Source organism: Adiantum capillus-veneris, chromosome 26 (genome assembly GCF_014529385.1).
Source record: "Adiantum capillus-veneris isolate H3 chromosome 26, ASM1452938v2, whole genome shotgun sequence".
NCBI lineage: Eukaryota > Viridiplantae > Streptophyta > Polypodiopsida > Polypodiales > Pteridaceae > Adiantum > Adiantum capillus-veneris.
The window spans coordinates 108,994,446-109,014,055 of record NC_140956.1 but is presented as its reverse complement, the minus strand read 5'-3'; the positions used below and the strand labels follow the sequence as shown (position 1 = coordinate 109,014,055).

The window sequence follows — 19,610 nt, the reverse complement described above, 5'->3', positions numbered from 1 at the left end:
GAACCCAACGATCACCTTGAATTTTGACTCCGATTCATAGAGAGACTTTACCTTGATTCTCTGTAGAAGATCATCAAAACTTGCATAAGTTGATTATGCAGGGTGTACATATATTTTTATGACTCAACTAAAGCAATGGTGAGAGTTGTGAAGGTCATGCAAATTGATGGCAAAATCTATACAAGGCATTTCAACAAAAAAATCAAAAACACCATGCTAATCAGGTTTAGGCTAGGCCTGAGGACATTCAAAAAAACATATGTATTGAGGAAAGTTTCAAAGTGCTGAAGCGTTCTTGGTTTCGTAGTGATCTCAATAGCATGCAAGGCATGCTCAAATTGAACCAAGCTAGTACGGCAAGGCAAATTGATGTGAGTACTTCAGATGGGTACGCAATAGCTTTCATTTTGTTTGACACATTATTTAAGTACATGCAAAGGATCTTGATCCAAAGCACTCACAAATCAAAGGCAAGACTTTGTCAGTTATCTAGTTGTAGTAAAGCAAGTACAAGCAAGGCTTGTGGCTTATAGGATATAAGTATTTGACAGGGCCGGTCAATACTGAAGATTCTAGACATCAATAGGCATCTTTCTCTCTAGTTCAAAGTTTTGGATTTGCTAGAGCACGGCTCCTAGGTAAGTTATCCAAAACCCATTAAGGCAGGTTTTGTCATGCCAAGGGTAGGACTATAGGAGGGCACGGCCCTGGCCAAGGGCCGATGGATACACATGCAGTACATGGGCTATATATAGCTAAGAGACAGAGGGCCAAGGGCCTATATATAGGTATGGTCGGGTGGTTATTGGCATGTCTATCTCCCTATGGTCTTTCACTAGTATCAGAGCTCAGGGAGGAGGAGCCATGGAGGAGGGGGGAAGGAGATCGATTGCATGAGGCATGCATGATCTCTCTCTCTCTCTCTCTCTCTCTCTCTCTCTCTCTCTCTCTAAGTGGCCATGGAGGAGCTTGAAAGATTCAGCAGCAGAAATGATGGGCAAGAGGGCCTAGCAGAGGAAGCGAGTGAAGTTTTGGAGAGGAAGGGCATGTGCAGGCCTTCTTACAAGGGGGGAGGGGCAAGCATCGACCAAGGCAGACTCAAGTTCTCTCTCCCTCTGTGTGCTCGCAGCAGGCAGAACACTGTTTTTCATCACATGACCGCAGGCAGGGGAACAACTCAGGGCACCGGGTGAAGGAAATCCCCATCGGCACAGAGGCCGCCATCGCTGCTGCTCAGTAAATTGTTTTTTTTTTTTTTGGGAGCAAGCGGCCGCCCAAGGGGAGGGCCATTTAGCAAAAAAATTGTTAAGGGAGCGTACCCACCCCGGGCACCACCCCCCCCCCCCCCCCCCCCCCCCCCCCCCCTCATTTGATGCATGGGCCTTGCAACAGTTCGCGAGCAACTCCTCGATGCCCACCTTCTTTTGCAGATCTCTGCTACGGTACCCTGCATGTAATTCACGGCCGTTCAAGCAATTACTCATCATGAATTGGTTTGCCAATCTATGATACAGTGATTTGCATGCCAGTCAACATGGATTTGTCACCTTCTAAACATCCATGGCCCTTTGCTCCGATTCCAAAGAATTGCAATAGTCGAGGTGCCAGTAATGCATGCAAATGGAAAGCAAGGCATTCGATAGAAGTACTTAATGAGGTATGGAGTTTCCTTCTTGTTAAGCATGTGCGTGTTCTCTATAGCATGCAAAAGGCGTGTGTACTGCCACACCAGTTCTTCTTTAATTATGCAATTTAAGTGTTTGCAACGACTAGTCAGGCACGGCTTGACTTTGCACAGATTGGCAAATTTGGGGTTCCACATGCACAGATGCATTGTTAATTTTCCGCTTGTACAACATTTACGGCAAGCAAGGCTTGCATTGAGTTATGCGCAATGACCAAGGGGTTTCATTGCCTGTTGGAATCCACGGCTATGACTGAGACAGAGTCTAGTTGGGTGTTTCTACCACAGTTGGCAACGAGCATGGCTCTCTTACAGGTTGATCCAGTCCATCACTAAGCACGTTACAGTTTACAATTTTGCACTAATCTTGCACTAATCTTGCAGAGGTTTTTATCATGCCAACTTGACAAGCAGTGGTTGCTTTGGTGCAATCCGATAGCTACCTTTCTTTAGCTATCTCTTTCGGTATTAGGTAATCTATAGATTTTCAATCAGATGTACACTTTGGCAAGGCCGGTTTTTTTTTTATGCTCGACAAGGTCGACTTTATTTTGCTAGGACATTGTACATGGGAAAGAGTACTTGTTTGCTATGAGCATTCAATATCAGTTTTGTGTCATCTTATTGCTAGACTACTAGGAAGGAAGGCTTCACTCTAAGACATACGACATAGGAGTTTTCAATGTTTGAAATATGCTATCAGCATATCAACTTGGGAGTCTTTGCAACATGTCAACCAATTTTTTCACTGGAACTCGAGTAAACCAAGCCAAGAAGGCATGAGTGGGACATCCGACAGCTCTCAAGTTATTCGCATATATGGCTATGCGCCAGATTCTAGCACACTACCAAAAACCTGCCCATAAGTGGGCGATAAGGTTAGTCAATTCCAAGTTATGTTTGTTATTGTTTATGTTTTACTTTTCATTCTGGAAAAGACCTCTCGGCTGTGCCAAGCAAAGTGCTTGGGCAGCCTTCTTAGAAGCAACTGTATAAAGCAAAGTGCTTTGCCTGTCTTCATGTGAAGCACGGCTTCTCTATGTGCCATAGTATTATCGATTGACTTAGGATCAATGATAATGGCACCCATATTTGGCACTCTGTGGATATAAGCTCATAGTTTATGCAATAGCGCACTGTGATGTATCCATGCCAGTGTCATCGTGCAAGGCACGTATACCAAGGGCTCACATGGTTGAGACTTTCATTGAAGCGAAGGGCTTATATTCAATTTTTGATTTGTATGCATGGCATACAAGTATGATGGACGTACAACATCCATCATTGCATACGCTTCCGTTATAGCACTAGCTACTCTCTCAAGGACGAGCTCAGTTGTTGCTGTTTCAGACATTTTATTTTTTCATAGGCAACATGCCATACGTCTACACACGAATACAGTCACGATCACATACAAGGTGTGATCAAGATGTGACTTATGGTACCTCTCTCTATGAGAGCATGGTACAATTACATTGATGTACGCTTATAGGATAAGTTATGACACAGATATGGTTTGCACTGGAGAATTTAAAAAGGGCATACAACACATTAGACTAAGGGGATTTCCTCAGCCCAGCATTCTCTCTCTCTCTCTACCCAACTTCTATGCGGAAAAGGTGTAACTAGGAATGATTTTTTTGCAATCTTTCTATGTCAATATGGTAACAGGAAGTGATACGAGCCAATAGGAAAGGCTATGAACCAGCAGGAAGGGCTAAGAGCCATCTATTACCCCATCTGTTTGTAGTCCATTAGTGATGGAACAATTCTATTTTGTTGAGTACCCATCGATTCTAATGGACAAGCAAGAGTCTTCTCATTAGCAAATTTTGGGGCATTCTTTTCAAGCTACACACCTTACATGTGAACGTCAACTTGAGTTGTGAAACTCGTAAGGAATTATCTCTACCACTGTGTCTAGTTGACGCCAGCATTTTCGACAACATGATTGTTCACGAAAACCAAGATCATGGATTTTTTGGTGTGAACAAGATTTAGTTGTGATTACAACTCCAAATTCAATGGAGTTCACAGTAGCACTAAGAGTACCTACATGCATCAGTTTTGGGGTACGACCCAGCGCGTGATTACTAAATCACTTAGTATGGGTTGATGGTCAATTTTTGTAACCTTAACACTTGAATTTTCAAGGAAAGAATTCCTCAAACTGCCAAGGGGTAGTGGAAATATTTCAACTTCAAAAGTAATGAAATGCCACGGGCAAACCCAAGGGGGGCATGGCCCTGGCCAAGGGCTTGGCTTCTCGTTGAGCAATTTTCATGCAACGTTTAACCACGAGGTTTGACAATGTTGCTTTAAACCAAGGGGTCTTGATTGCAAAGGCAACACCCAAGGTTACATGTGCAATACTTCTTGCATTTCACTAATTTTCAATTAGTGTTCCTAGGCCTTTACAGGTGGGAAATTTGGGCAGGTGCTTTTCATTCGCTACAGGTACGGATCTGTTTTGGTTTGGTTTCTTTTGGTTTGATTTTTGTACGTAGGATGCATAAACAATGTTTGCTCTTCAGCAAAATGACAAGGTCATGTAAGAGCCACGCAATTTGGGTTGTGGTGCTTGAAATAAGTTTCTGAATTATGCAGCTATAGACCCACTTGTAGGGTTTATTTGGCACATGTTGTCACATGGGATGCAACATGGTCTAGGAACTCAAGGATTTCGGTTTAGTCAGTGTGAAGCATGGATAATGAGGGTCTCTTTCACGCACGTCGCATGCATGTTTACAGCTACCTCCACACCCAAGTACATCTCGTACTTGAAGGATGTTTTTTCAGACATCTTTATGTGAGACATATTCCACATGTGGAGAATATGAGTCTCTGGGACAGACACTGACGCCACTATTTCAATTATGTGTCGCGACATTGTGCCTCGGTGCTGATCTCATCTGTTTTCTGGACCATTTTCAGCACGACGTATCAGGAGCAATTTGAGTGGCCAGAAATTGTCGGATACGTAGAATGACTTGTTAAGGTACAAGTGCTGCTAAACAACATTACAGATGGTTGTTTTACATATAGAAAGGCTATGAGTTGTTAATGAAAAAGTTTCATTGTTTGTACCTAGAAGTGATCACTGTTTCACCTTCTATTACGGCTCAGACGTTTCAGCAAGGCTTGCAAATGATTGCAACTGAAAGTATTTAGTTTCTTTTCAGAACCATTTACATTCCTCTTTAATGTGTGCTAAGCGCATCACATTTGCCATAAGCATTGGCAAGGATCACCATGGATATACAGGTTCGGATCTGTTTTTTGTTAAATGCATGCACACTAGGTGTTATGGGCCCTAGTGTTTAGCAAAGGCTGATTTGGAACGGCATGCGTATTCATCAAGTTGTTGCTTATGACGTATTTTTCACTCTATGTGCAATATCTCTATGAGATTACTTTTGGGTCTACTAATCACCAATAGAGGTCATGGCTCGGTTTGGGTGTTTGTGGATTTTTCAAGTTAACCACGATGGTTATTTCGGACATTGTTGATTCCTCAACAATGTTACACGACATTGTGATTCCCATTTACCAGTCATCTGGGAAGAGTGTCTGTAAACCGTGGGGGAAACACACCTCAGTACTGTCAGTTATCCAAGGGGACAGGCAAATTACAAAGTGTAATCTTGTGGTAAAGGATATGCAAAGTGCGTACATTAGCACCAAGCAATCCAATTAATAAGCATTTATTGCTATACTTGGAGTTTACTTACCATCAGATAAAGCATGTTTGCGATTAGATTTAGTCTCTTCATGTTTAAATCAGGTTCTCAACCTTGAACACTAGTTATGGTTGGGTTGTTTACTGATGCAATTTGAGAACAAGTTAAGGACTTACACTTGGTTGATGAGTTATGTTAGCAAGTTACTTTCACGGAAAGTGAAAAGCGATACTCTTTCAGGTACATCCTTGTTGTGATAACTCGTTTAAGCATGCTCATGTGCATTTTAAATGAAGTCTACACACTAGATGGTTCCAAAGGACAACAATGTGCAAAATCACGATGTTATTCTTGATTTCATTAAACCTCCTATTGTACCATGTTTTGGTCAAACAAACAGCTGGATCCATGAAGGATACCACTCTGGAAAACATTAGTGTTCTTATGAAGATCCTATCACTTTTGTTTTTGCGGACGAAAACGCTTCTCCAAGGGGGGAGTAATGTCATGCCAAGGGTAGGACTATAGGAGGGCACGGCCCTGGCCCTGGCCAAGGGCCGATGGATACACATGCGGTACTGGGGCTATATATAGCTAAGAGCCAGAGGGCCAAGGGCCTATATACAGGTATGGTTGGGTGGTTGTTGGCATGTCTATTTCCCTATGGTCTTTCAGGTTTAACATGATTCAAGGATAATTGGCAATGGATATTGGATAATGTAGGTATGACTTATTTGTGTAATTATTATAGATATTTATATGCTTTGAATACAATATCCTACTTGACAAGGTCAAGCATCGATGGATTAACTCTGTCTCGACTTTAATCTGGACACAAGGTAACATATGGGTGCCTTAACAATACACGGGTCATCAATTGGGAGTAAGGCTCCTTATGACCAAGGTACATTGATCATGTTTTGACGATGGAGTACGACTCCATATGAGGCTAACCACAATGATTATGGACTAAAATTTTGTATGAAGATGCCCATGAGCAAGGCTTGTGTAGACCTCTGGTGTAGACCAAGATTCTAGAACAAGGTTCTAATACATGCAAGGCATGTCATTATGTCTTGATTAAGGAGGAAGGCTTGTATTTTTACTGGCCACATAATTTGTTGGATAGTATCTCCTTTGAAGGGAAAAAGCAAGTCTTTCAGGAGCAAGGCTCCATATTTATGTGTGCATTGGATGCATAATCTCTGCAAAGCCATTGTAGCATGCCAGTGTGTAGGCAACTTAGGTACATGAAGTACATTGAAAACACAATCATGCCACCAGATGTTCTTTCCAGTGCCAAGGGCAGTGGTTACAAAAATTGGTAAGTATATTACTTTTAAGTTTAAATTTTGAACTTATTCACTTTTGTAGGATTTTCTACAATGCCAACTTGACAAGCAAATGTTGCTTCAGTCGAGTAGAGATTGGTAGTAAGATGAAATTTGATCGCTAAGCTTCCTGAGCTATTTATTTCAAGATTGGGCAATCTAAGGATTCTCAATAAGATGTACGCTTTGGCAAGGCTGATTTTCTTTGCGAAATCTCGACAAGGTAAACTCTTTTTTGCTTTGACATTGTGTGTCATCAAGAGAACCTGTTAGCTATGAGCACTTAGGCTACATTCTGCCTCATCTTTTTGATGAACTTATGTGAAGCAAAGCTTCACTTTGGATCATCTTGCATAGAAGTTTCCAAAGTTTGGAGTATGTTATTAGCATACGGACTTTGGGAAACTTGGCACAATGTCTTTCTGATTTTCTATTGGAGGATGGGTACATCCCGATAGCTCTAAATTCCTCAGCATATACGGCTACGAGCCAACTTCAAGAGAAGACAACCGCTCCTAGAGAGGCAACAAGGTTAATATATAACAAGTTATACTTGCTTTTTCTATAATTTAATCTTTTATTTGCAAAAGGTTTCTCTATTGAGCAAAGCAAAGTGCTTTGCCAGCCTTCATGTGAAGTAAGGCTTGTATCTTGTACCACTGTACTATCCATTGACTTCATATCAAGGAAAATGGTACACATATTTTGTACTAAGTGGATATAAGCTCACAGTTTTCATTTGGCAACGATGCATTGTGATGTATATATGCTCGTGTAATTGTGCAAGGCACGCATAGCAGTAGCTCACAAGGTTGAGACTGTCATTGAAACCAAGAGCTTATCGATCTATTTTTCTAAGATGCATGTATGGCTTGTGAATAAGATGGCACTAACTCCACTCCATCATTGTTTACGCTTTTGCAATAACACCAACTACTTTCTGAGGCTAGTAGATGGGCTTCTGATCATTGTATATGTATACAACGGTGAGCACTTCACATCATTGGCTCTATGCACAAGGTGCAGCCGATCCCAATGATGGTTTCTATGGCTAGCAAGTAGGCATGGCCTAGCTATCAAGTAATGGGTTTATGGGAAGACATGAATAGATTAAGAGAGCCTCCGTGTAGGTAATCTCTTATATAGCCACCTGAGAAAATCTAGTATGACTATTTTCTTTGGGGGTATTTGACATCGTTTTCCTCTGTTCATGTAGGGAGAGAAGAAGATATGTTGCTTAGTTACAGCAGTGATTAGGGCTCTAGGAGTGGTATTTTCAGGGCTATGAGCCTGCTAATACATAATCACTCCATAGGTGTTGAGAGTCATGATTTGAGCTCAACATAGTTGTACTTTCAAGGAAAGATGTCTGCAATCTACCAAGGAGTAGTGGACAAATTCAACTTTCTCAGTTGATTCCAAACATTTTTGAACACAAAGCTAACCAAGGCGTTTGGATTGTAAAGGAAACACCCATTGTTATGAGTTTCTACTACTTGTTTTTCAAGTTGTTTCTTTCAGGTTTGCAACGTGCACGTGACTATGGGTAAGTGAACGTTATGTGCAACCTCCATGTATGCATATGATTTGGTTTTATTCCTTTTTGAATATGTTTTGCTTGAAATTTTCAAGTCGGATAAATAAGTTTGCATGCTTTCATCCATTTTGCTCTTTAGAGACATGACAGTATCATGTAAGAGTAAAGATTTTGGGCCGCAATGTTCCAAATACATTTTTGATTATGCAACTATGGACCTATATGTAGGGTTTCCTTTGGAACATGGTATCACATGGGATAAAACATGGTCTAAGAACTCAAGGAGTTTGGTTTATCCAGTGTGGAGCACGGTTAATGAGGGTCCCTCTCACTCATGTCACTGAGTGTTTATAGTTACCTCCGCACACAAGTACATCTCGTACTTGAAGGATATTCTTTTTTAGATATCCTTTCTTGAGACATATTCCACATTTGGAGAATATGAGTCTTTGGGACTGACGCTGGCACCCGTCATATCAATTATGTGTCGCAACAAAGTCCCTAGGTGCTGGTCAAATCCTTTTTCTAGACTATTTTGAGCACACTCGTAGAGGTGTTAGCCCTTGGCGACATTGACGGCCCTATAGATTGAGCCGATACATAAGTGCCTTGCACAATCGGGCATGGATACATGAGGAACACTTTCAGTGGCCAAAAATTGTTGGATATGTATACAACTTGTTAAGGTTATAAGTGCTGCTAAACAACATTAATGGATGGTTTTATATGCATATAGCAAGGCTATGTGTTGTTAATGAAAATGTTTCATTGTTTGTCCCTAGAAGTGAATTATGTTTCACATTCTATTATGGTTCAAACATTTAAGCAAGGCTTGCAAAAGATTGCAGTAGAAAGTTTTTAGATTCTTCTCAGAACTATTTCATGTGTGCTATGAGCATCATCTTCGCCATAATTATTGGCAAGTATGATCATGGATATGTAGATTCAGATCTGTTTTTGCTAACTACATGCACACTAGGTGTTATGGGCCCTAGTGTTTAGCAAAGGCTAATTTGGAGCGGCATTCACATTCATGACATAGATCTAATAATCACCAATAGAGGTCATGTCTTGGTTTGGGCGCTTGTGGGTATTTCAAGTTAACTAAGATGGTTACTTATAACATTGTTGATTCCTTAGCCATGTTGTAAGGCATTGTGATTTCCGTTTACCATTCATTTTGGAAGATTGTCTGCAAACAGTGGGGGAACACACCTCAGTACTGTCATTTATCCAAAGAGGATAGGCATATTACAAGTGCAATTTTGTGCTAAAGGATATGCGAAGCGCGTACGTTAGCACCAAGCAACACAATTAGCAAGCATGTATCGCTTTGGGTAGAGTTTGCTTACCATAGTGTAAAGCATGTTTGTGACTTGGTTAAGTCTCTTCATGTGTAAGTCAAGTTCTCAACCTTGAATATTAGTTATGGTGGGGTTGTTTCCTGATGAATATTGATAACAAGTCAAGGACTTATACTTTGTTGATGAGTTACGTCAACGAGTTACTTTCATCGAAAGTAAAATGAGGTACTCTTTTGGGGACATCTTAGTTGTGATAACTTGTTTAGCATACTCAAGTGAGTTCTACATGGAGTCATACGTGCTATGATAGATATGTACCGGTTACACAAGATGGTTGCAAAGGGACAACGATGTGGAAAATCAAAATGTTATTCTTGGTTTCATTGAACCTTCTACTGAACCATGTTCCAGTCAAACGGACAACTGGATCCATGAAGGATGCCACTGTGGAAAACATTAGTGTTCTTACGAAGATACAACCACTTTTGTTTTCAAGGACAAAAACGCTTCTCTAAAGGGGGAGTATTGTAAGGCCTAGGGTAAGACCGGGCAGGCGAAGGGCCAGGATGGACATGCGATCAAGAGGGCCCTATTATTAGTAAGGCAAGGCCTATATAGGGTATGGTCGGGGTGGAGAGTTGCATGCTTCAATCCCCTCAATCTCACATTATCCTTTGGAAACAATGTAGATTAGGAGATAATTGAGGCGCCATAGTTAAGCCTTCAATGGTGCTCAATCAAAGAGAAAACATCTATAAAGGGCCATCTTGTAATCAATTTGAAAGTTTAAGAATTTATAGGTTGTGGCTCATTTGTGCATTCAGGTTTAGACTGATTAACCTCAATTAATTATCATTGAAGTCAACATTAATTAGCCTATATTAGTCATTGCTAGTGTTAATCCATGATGGAAGACTCTTCCTCCATAGCCAATAATTCCAACACCAACCTCCATAAACAAGAGACAATTTGTTTTAGAGAAGTTTGCATCCGTGCGTCTGAACTATTAAGCTTATCAACATATACCTCAAAAATATATATTCCCTACAACTCGACCATCTCCTTATATGGATACAAAAAGTATTTTGACTTTCCATTTTCATAAGTCTTTTCATTTCCTAACCTCACCCTTCACTTATGCACTTAAGATGTTTTAAGAGGCTTTTTATTTTTCAAGATTGGGGACACGTAATACCTACAATATGCATGAAGATCTTTCCAACCCTAGCTCACCTTGTAGAAAAGTCCTTTTGATATTGCATGTAAATCATTTCCATCTCTTCAACTCATTGAAGTGTTCATTTCTTCTTGCCTAGTGTGTTCATTTACCAGAATTTCAAGCTATAAATAACTCTAATGCTATTCATGTCGATAATGCATGATTGATTGAATCCGCATGCTATATTAAGTGGGGATGTATCCTTGCTTCTAAATTTTGACAAGAACTTGTGCATAACTCTTAAACCAACCTCCCCAATCTCTTGAACTCCATGACAACCCTAGAGTATACTTAGGGGAGTCTCTACCCGTTCGTCTTATGCTGACCTCTACAAGAACTTGTGCATGACTCTCAAACCAACCTCCCCAATCTCCTGAACACCATAGACAAAACCCAGAGTATATCTAGTGGAGTCTCTACCCATTCGTCTTATGCTGACCTCGTCAATAGATAGGCCCTTTCCAACCCTTGCTGATCTTCTAGGATGGTCGCCCTGACAACATATCATCCTTGAAATCCATGGCTTCAAATTGCTGCGACATTGTGATGACTACTTGTGAAGTTGTGATGGTAGATTGTTCATGGATTATGGTAGATCACTTGGGTGTCACTTAGTGATGGGGGAGGGGACCACAACCAACTAACTTTTCTTAGTACTCTTCTTGAAAGGTAGTGAAAGCGCGCCAAGGTAAAGTTTCAAGTAGATAGATATACATACACGAGAGAGAGAGAGAGAGAGAGAGAGAGAGAGAGAGAGAAGCCCGCACCTACTTGTATCGCACACAACGTAATCAAGAAGTACCTGCCCGGACTGCATGCAAAAGGTGCTTTCTTTTGTGACGCATTGCTTGCAATGCTCGCTTCTGTCGTTTCTGCTTCCTTTGCGTACATTTTCAAATTTCCTGCCATATGAGAGAGAGAGAGAGAGAGAGAGAGAGAGAGAAGAGTTTGGGCTTTCCACCCAGAGACGAAGGTGCGTTGTTTACTAGTAAACATTTTCATTTTGTCTGGTTTGACATGATAATCACAATGGAACGGTATGTTTTGTTTGTTTCTCATTCTCTTTGTGTTTGTGCATGTGACGTGTGTGTGTGTGTGTGTGTGTTCACCTACCAATACACAATGTGTAGGCATGTCTAATGTGTGCGTGCATGTGCTTATCTGTGTGTGTGCCTGTGTGAGTGAGTGTGAGGGAGTGTGTGTTGTTTACCCACCATTAGGTGTTGTATATTCTTGCATAACCGCGCGGCTGTAGACCTAAGGGTGCATGCATTGTAGACCTAAGGGCCAAGGGTGTATGTTTGAAAACAAATATTAATGAGAATGGTTGGCAGTATATTACCCCGCCCACATGTGTGTGTCTGAAAGCAAGACAAGTATTTGCGGTTTTTGCATGCTTGTATTTTTTTGTCTCTTGTGCATGAGTATCTGTTTAGCGTATATAATATAATGCAACCCCTATTGTACTGGTGAAGTCAAGACTGCCTTGTCAATGTAAAAAGGTTCTCTTATTGCGTTGAAAGAGAAAGCAGTTGTACATCCCATGGCATGTGATGCAAACTTGAATTTGATCTCTGTCTGTGTGCCAGTTGAATTATTGATGGTTATCCTGAGTTTCAAACGCTTTGTAACTGTCGAATGAACGTTTTCGGTTCACTCCCAACGCAGAAGTTAATCCAATCTTCGACTTTGGCCAGGTTTGCTCCCTGAACTGGTCCAATCGCATTGAGGCAAAATGGAATGGCCCATTAAGGCGGTGGCTGTGTGCATGTGGCACCAATCATTGTAAAGAGGAGCTATGTAAAGCTAAGATGTGCACATTAAGCAGTTGAGTTTGCAAGCCTAATCCAACTTAGCCAATAGTAGTGCCTGTAATTTCAACACTGATGTTGCAGAAATATGGCAATTTCTATCCTTGGCGTAATGGACTGACTTTGTTTAGCACATTTGAGAAGAGGAACCCACCATGTCCATAAGACCTCAGTGATCTGAGTATTTCAGGATTTTGCTTGACCACGTATGTTGTTCACTTTAAGCATACTTTTGAAAAGTCATGTAGGATCGTTGTAATCTGGACTCTTTGAGTCACATTCCTAGTGAAACTCTCCCACAATGAAGATAGCTGGATTGTTACTCTATTTGTGCGATCGCATAATGAATGATGTGGAAGTTCTTATCTGGTAGGCCCTGGCTTGAGCTTTGAGAAAGACTATTCAAATGAACTGCATGAAGGGTCAGAAGGGGCCATGTTTTGTTTGGTTTACACGAGGATACCAAAATTTGTTGGTTTTACATGAGGATACCAAACCCCACAGATATAGAATTTCTCATGAAATGATTACCACTAAAGAAAAAGAATGGGCAGCAAATCTTCTCAATGGAAAGATTGGTGTGGACCGTAAGGTCGTTTTCGCCCTTGAGCAATGCAAAATTGCATAGGTGCACCAACTTGCTCTAATTTTTGGAAAATGATAGGGATCCCTTCTCTACGCCATTGATACCTAGTCGTTTGATAGGTATGTCACTGGTTACCACTAATTCTGCTAGATTTTGGTGCAATCCTTTCGAACTTATGTTTATCATGCCGTCTTGCTATATCCTTCTGAATGCGTAAGGCCAAAATAGAGATCAATGGTACCATTTGGAAAGTCATAGAAAGTTGGCCATTCTTATTTTCCTTTTCTACTTTGCTTGTACTTATGTTCTGGTCAATTGTCTGTGCAATCAAAACCCTTTATAAGGAGTGCCTTCTCAATTAAAAGCCCCATTTTTGAGTGCAGGGCCTTGCCTACTTTTCAACCTTATGTGTGATTATTTCAGCCCAACTTGCTGACTGAGGTCTTTCAATTCAAGCAAGCCCAGTGAGGTCTTGCAATTTGTGCAAGCTTCTGTCAATGACGCTCCCACAGGCATCACCTCCGATACCAAACAATGCAGTTGAGAAGCGCGACCTCTTACACTCTCGGAAGAGGCTGCACTACCTTACCAAAGTTGCGGTGGACAAGGCTTGCAAGCTGCATGTCGAGTCCGGACGGCTTGTACACATTGTTGACACACAGAGCTGTGGAAGCTCAAAGGGACTTGTGCTCTCCAGCTCTTTCTCTTCATTTATGAAGAAATCATCTCCATCACTGTCAAGGCAATGGGCTCTTCCAAAAGGATCAACCGATCGACGCTCTGTAGCTACCAGAATTCATGCTTTACTCATTGAATGGAAGGCAGATTCCAGCTTTGAATGGAGAGCGAAGGTTGCCTCTGCAGTTCCTGTCCTGGAAGAGGCTTTTTACAAAGGAACAAAAAGTAAAGAGGAGTATACAAATCCCCAACTTTTAGAATCGCAGCTAATCCGCGTGCTCTGCCACTTTGAAGCGGGTAATGGACCCTTCTTGCTTCAAGGTAGCACTCCTCTCTATTCTGTGAGGCGGCATTTTCCCTCTACAACCTCTGTGGCAAGAATGCCTTTGTTTCATGGAAACATGTTGGGTCCTGGATTATTCACAGATGAAGAATTCTGTGAGCTTGCATCTGAGCAGACATGCGAAAGAACACGGCTTGGCTACGACACAAATTCTGCAGTGGTCCCATCTGACATAGAGCAGGTAGCAAATTTAGGCCTGGTGATGAATCATCAGAATCATGGAGGTCATGCAAGTACTGGGTTTGTAAAGAGGGTTGCAAACATGCTTGCTAAGAAGAGAAGGGAGAGTAGCGTATGTTTGATGAATGAGCTTAGAAAGGTCAATTTAGGCACAGAGAGGGCTGAGGATTTAGCAGAGGATAGTCAAGGCAGAGTCAGTGCTTCCACTGATATGAGTGATGAGGTGCGGCCAGATCATCTGAGTTCAAGGATGACTTTGGGTGGCATCCTACAGCTTGACATGTGCAATGAATCCACGACACAGGGAATCGTTGTTGTGGTCGATGCAGAAGAATCCTCGGTTGCAAGAAGCAGAAGTGACCAGGAAGCTGATAGAGCTGAAGGGTACCCTTCACCATCAAATGTATGCACAGAGACATCCAGCGCAATGATCAACAAGTTTCCAGTCGATTTTACCAATCCACACGGGACTTCTGAGTCAGGAATTTCAGAGGAAGGACTTTCTTCTTTATTGGGAAGCTATAGTGAAGACAGCAATGTGTCAGGCACGACAATAGCGGCACCAGAATGTGGTGCGACTAATGAGGTCTTATCAAATCAGAAAAAGGGTGCACATGGTGGGAGGAGATCAGTTCACTCGCCCTTCTCATCCTTGTCCTTATCATTCATGCCCATTGCATTCGCATCCTCGACCTCATCCTCATCTCTTACACCGCACTTATCGACATCAGCATCGCCCTCGCATCTGTTTTCACAGCTACCATCACATTTAGGACCAGTACTGCCATCATCATCACCGTCAGCATTACATGCTTCCTCATTGTCACCATTACAGCAGCAACAAGCACAGCATCGATCACAATGTCTGCCTCAGCGGCTAGCTCCGTTGTCAAGAGCATCAGATGTCATTTCCATTCGTCATTCACAGCCACAAATAGCTGGAGAGGCCAATGATTGCAATGTACAGAGTGAACCGCCTCAAGCTTTTCACCCAGCTGAGGGTCCGGCAACACAGGTTGAAATACGGCAAGCTGCAACACAGGCTGTGTCCGTGCAACATGCAGAAGCAGGGAGGGGGGCGTTCTCGTTAAGTTCGTCACCATTGGTAAGTAATGCTGTGTCATCAAAGGCAAGGGAGAGAGGGTTGAAGTTGCCGCTGAGGCGCTTCCTAGCTGAGAGAGAAGACTACAAGGGTTCTGTAACTGGTTATGTGGATGCGGCTTGCCCTTGGGAGACATGGGAGGAGGCGACGGAACAGCTTGATGGGATGTGTTGTGTGTGTATGGTAGGTTTGAAGGGAGCTGCTTTCATACCGTGTGGTCACACATTCTGCCGCAGGTGCTCTCGGGAACTATGGAGAGGCAGGGGAACGTGCCCTCTTTGTAACAGGTATATCAGAGAGATCCTTGATATCTATTAGAAGGGGCTTGATTTGGTGATCCGAAGCAAGTTGTGCTCAATGGGGTCTTGTTTGAAGCTCTACTAGTAGCAGAATATATGACCAAAATTTTGTATTCGTTCCCTGCACACGTATGCTGTCATCGCACAGGCACGCAGGCACACATGCAAGTCCACACCCAAGTGTGAGGGTTTGAACTTGGAACTGATCTCAAGCAGCAGCTCAATGGCAGGTTCATTCCAAATACATACCGGCACAAAAGCTTTTGATGATGGTTTACAAAGGTAGGTAGAGTATATTTTAGCCTTGATGCACATCATTGTGCTACATTGCTTTGTTGGCACTGCCTTTTGAGAGAAAGGGAATGTTGATGCAGAGGTTTTTTGAGCCCTCCATGCTTTTCCCAAACCGTGCCATGTGGGTGGAAAGAAATAGTAGGAGGTCTCTTTCTCTCTCTTGCGCACCAAAAGGGAGTGCCATAGTCAGACAGGCTTGTCGATGGACTTTCATGGTTTGATCCTTTCATGAACTTCAGGTAGTGGATGGCCTTTTATTGGAGACAAAAAGTGCTTTCAGAGTGTGGAATTGCTGATTTTGACTTGCAGGGCATCTTTCAACAAGTGAAAATTTGCATGCTTCTAATCTGCGTAGTCATCGATGGTAACCTCTCCTTGTCAGTGTAACAATGAAGTAAATTATGCACCATTCATGCTGAAAATGAACGTTGTAGACCGCTGTTGCAAATCTAAAGTTTCAATCTTTTTTGTGTGCATGCAAAGTGCATATAACAACTGAGGTAAGTAGGAGGCTACTATTAAAACTGCATTGTTTACTTTTATAGACCTTAATAAATTTTATAGTATTACTAGTATAGCCGGCGGCTTCGTTGCCCCTCTCTCTCTCTCTCTCTCTCTCTCTCTCTCTCTCTCTGTGCGTCACTCCCGGACGCTGCAGGCCACACCTGTTGGTTGTAGGAGGATCTGATGCGTGGCGGGGGGGGGGGGGGGGGGGGGGGGGGGGGGGGGGGGGGGAGGAACCGGAATTCCCTCCCCCTTTATCTACTAGTATAGATATGGATGAATATACCCTTTGAATGTGATGCAAATGGTCTTCTTCTTTTGAATTTTTCATATGTATTGTTACTGATACGAACAGCTAATAGTGATTTGATTACTTGGGTGGCATAATTGAGCAATTTCAATAAATGTTTCTCAAGTCTCAGTTTACTTGGTTGTCATCTACTCTGATACTCTTATTTATTTTGCATAGTCTTACACAACTTAATGCATCTAGCAGGTTTTCTCAAAGTTCACATATGCTAAATGGAAACAAAATTTCCTTCCAAAACTAACCACAAAAAATGGCAAGGGAAAAACAGATGTGAGTTATGAAAAATTTGAATGTTTGAAAAAAAATGTCAAGGTGCAAATCTTGGTTGTTTCCTATTTCTTTATCTTTTCTTTGACGAATTTACTAACAATCCTTGTCATATATTTCTATGTTACTTCCCGAATTCTTCTTCGCTCAAGTTCCATCAACAACACAACCAAATTTGTAAACCGTGTTGCACATTTAGCTTGTTTGGTTCTATGCAAATCAAAGAGCACATTGATAAATTTCTACCTTGAGGTTCTCTTACAATTTGCTAGCTTAGGTTTTGGCAAGGGTAGAGATGACACATTGGAGACACTAAGTGGAAATATAGTTGCTGGTTTGGGGGGGTGGGTTGTTTGCAAATCTAGTCATTTTCGTATCATTTTCACCATGAAAAGGTGAATTAAACAATACCACCATTGATATTTTTTAAATGAAAATTTATGCTTATTGAGAAAATGGAGGCATTAGAGATTGGTGAAGTTTCAATAAAGGTACACTTTTTAGCAAATCACAAAGGACACACAAGCAACGTTCCAATCATATTGTTTTGTCTCTAAATTGGGGTGAATTGATTTCCCTACCCTCAACACTAAGTAACACCTATGCAAAGCCATGGGATCGACAGTTGGGGTTGGGGGTGGGATCTTGAGGCACACTAAACCTGGCCGACGTGAAAATCGAGGCGTGCCGCCAGAAAAATGGAGGGCGCTAATCTTGACTAGCGCGAAAAACGAGGCGCATCGGCACGATTTGAACCCGTGACCTCATGGGTTTGATTAGGGTCAAACGGCCTAACCACCTCACCCGTGCATTCATTGTGTATCCCAAACCGTTTTGACGTTGTAATATTGTGAGTTGGGGGTGCATTGGCCACGTTGTTTAGGTTTAGCACTTGTTCAGGTTTAGTTTTTGAGCAATCCAGGTTTAGTGCGTGTCCAGGTTTAGTATTTGAGCAAACATTTACGGTTGCGACCTTTCGATCTTCGTGCCTGAACTTCGTTGTCGTCGATCCCATTACTTGGCTCTTCATTAAATATAGGTGTTACTTGGTCCTGAGGTTTCCCTACCAAGGCATGTCTCATAATTGGCTCCTTTACTCTATTTAAGCCTTCAATATGGTCAACTCAATCTCAAGATTTAGAGCAGTTGCAAACAAACACCGTCAATCACCATCCTCATGTTATGAATCTTTTAAGTTGGCACAATCACCCAATTTTGGCTCATGACAACATGCTTTGGTTGGATGTATTATAGGTTTTCTTGTGCTCGTTTTCTTTTCTCAAGTTGCTTGTTGGAATTAGGGTTGTAAGAGTGCTCACAAAAAGTTCGAAGAAGAGGGAGAAGCTCAAGGCACATAAGAGGAAACCATGTTACGTAGTGTTCAAGTACAAAGGCAACCTAACTATAGCATGATGCGCATATATATTTATACAACACATGGGTGAGGAAAAATGTACCTCAAAGTTCTGCATTGGTACCTAATATGGTAGCAAGTAATTTTGTGAGTGATGCACTAAATAGAAGTTGCATGCACGCTACCTATATTAAGCCTTACATTAAAAGTGGTCACATTAGAGCCAGTTCACATAGACAATTGGTTCGCAACATGTTGGCAACTTTTTGTGTTTACATGGAATGTTTCCATGTGAACTCACCAAGCCTTGCATGGTTGCAACTTGTTGCCAACCACACTCTCATGTGAACTAACACTTAGATTGAGCACAAGTTACCGAGCATGAAATAAAAACATTTGTGAGTTACATGCATGTGCCTTACTAATGGATCCAATCTGAGCCAAAAGGAAAGTAAATATGGCACCAATGATCTCCAATTTGGAAAAAAAAAAACATAGCTTTACCATGCAACTTTTTGCAGTGTTATTATGGCACTAAAGCATAGGCAAAGCAACCAAAGATTGGCAACCGCTTAGAGGCTTAATTTTGTGTTTGTGCATTTGATTTTTGACTAATCGGTTGATCGATTGTTTATTTGTGTTGTCATCCACAAGCATAGGTGGGTGGATTTGGAAACACACACACACACAAATCTACAATTTGGTATTTTTAATTTCGTGGACATCCAATGCCTCACCAAAAAGGTTATGTCCGAGTCTTGCTATGCTCTTAGGATTTTTGTGAAATTAAGTGTTAGGGTGTTTCTTTTCGAGTCCCACTAGACTTTTGTGAGACAAATTCTTTCTCTAAGTAAAAGCAAGAGAAAAAGTGGGCTCTTTCATTTTTCTTCAAATACAGAAGGAAGCACAACTAAAATGTGGGAGAGATTTTAGTGCTGAATTTTCATTCATTGATCATGGTAGTCACTCCTTAAAAAGAAAATCGAAAGTATAAGCCGCACTACTATTTTCTAGGGTGTTGTCCCCTTCATATCACTAATATCATAATATTGCTATGTGACCGTAATATTGTAATTTTTATTAAATACCATTAATTCCAATGGCGCATAGTGAGACTCGGCTCTAAG

At 41.6% G+C, this 19,610-nt stretch overlaps 1 protein-coding gene and 1 long non-coding RNA gene across 9 annotated transcripts in view; one reads left to right on the top strand and one right to left on the bottom strand.

The window, feature by feature from the left end:
• LOC147423987 (uncharacterized) overlaps window positions 1–11,692 on the bottom strand; it is a 42,279-nt gene extending 30,587 nt beyond the window's left edge. Inside the window, exon 1 of one of the 2 annotated variants that reach the window (XR_015186590.1) lies at window positions 11,558–11,692. This is a non-coding gene — a long non-coding RNA (uncharacterized LOC147423987). Of the gene's footprint in view, window positions 1–11,522 lie in introns of both variants that reach the window. The other variant, XR_015186591.1, reaches the window with a different exon arrangement.
• On the top strand, window positions 1,513–16,524 carry LOC147423986 (uncharacterized). Of its 7 annotated transcripts, none has more exons than XM_086501593.1 (2): window positions 1,513–1,657; window positions 13,536–16,524. In XM_086501593.1, the coding sequence occupies exon 2, from the start codon at window positions 13,650–13,652 to the stop codon at window positions 15,771–15,773; it is 2,124 nt and encodes a 707-aa protein (XP_086357719.1). In that variant the 5' UTR covers window positions 1,513–1,657; window positions 13,536–13,649; the 3' UTR covers window positions 15,774–16,524. The 7 variants fall into 7 exon arrangements, with proteins under 7 accessions (XP_086357719.1, XP_086357714.1, XP_086357718.1 ...); XM_086501588.1 differs by lacking the exon at window positions 1,513–1,657 and adding an exon at window positions 11,592–11,728 and having other exon boundaries at window positions 12,453–16,524; XM_086501592.1 differs by lacking the exon at window positions 1,513–1,657 and adding an exon at window positions 11,593–11,728.
• The last annotated feature ends 3,086 nt before the right edge of the window (window positions 16,525–19,610 follow it).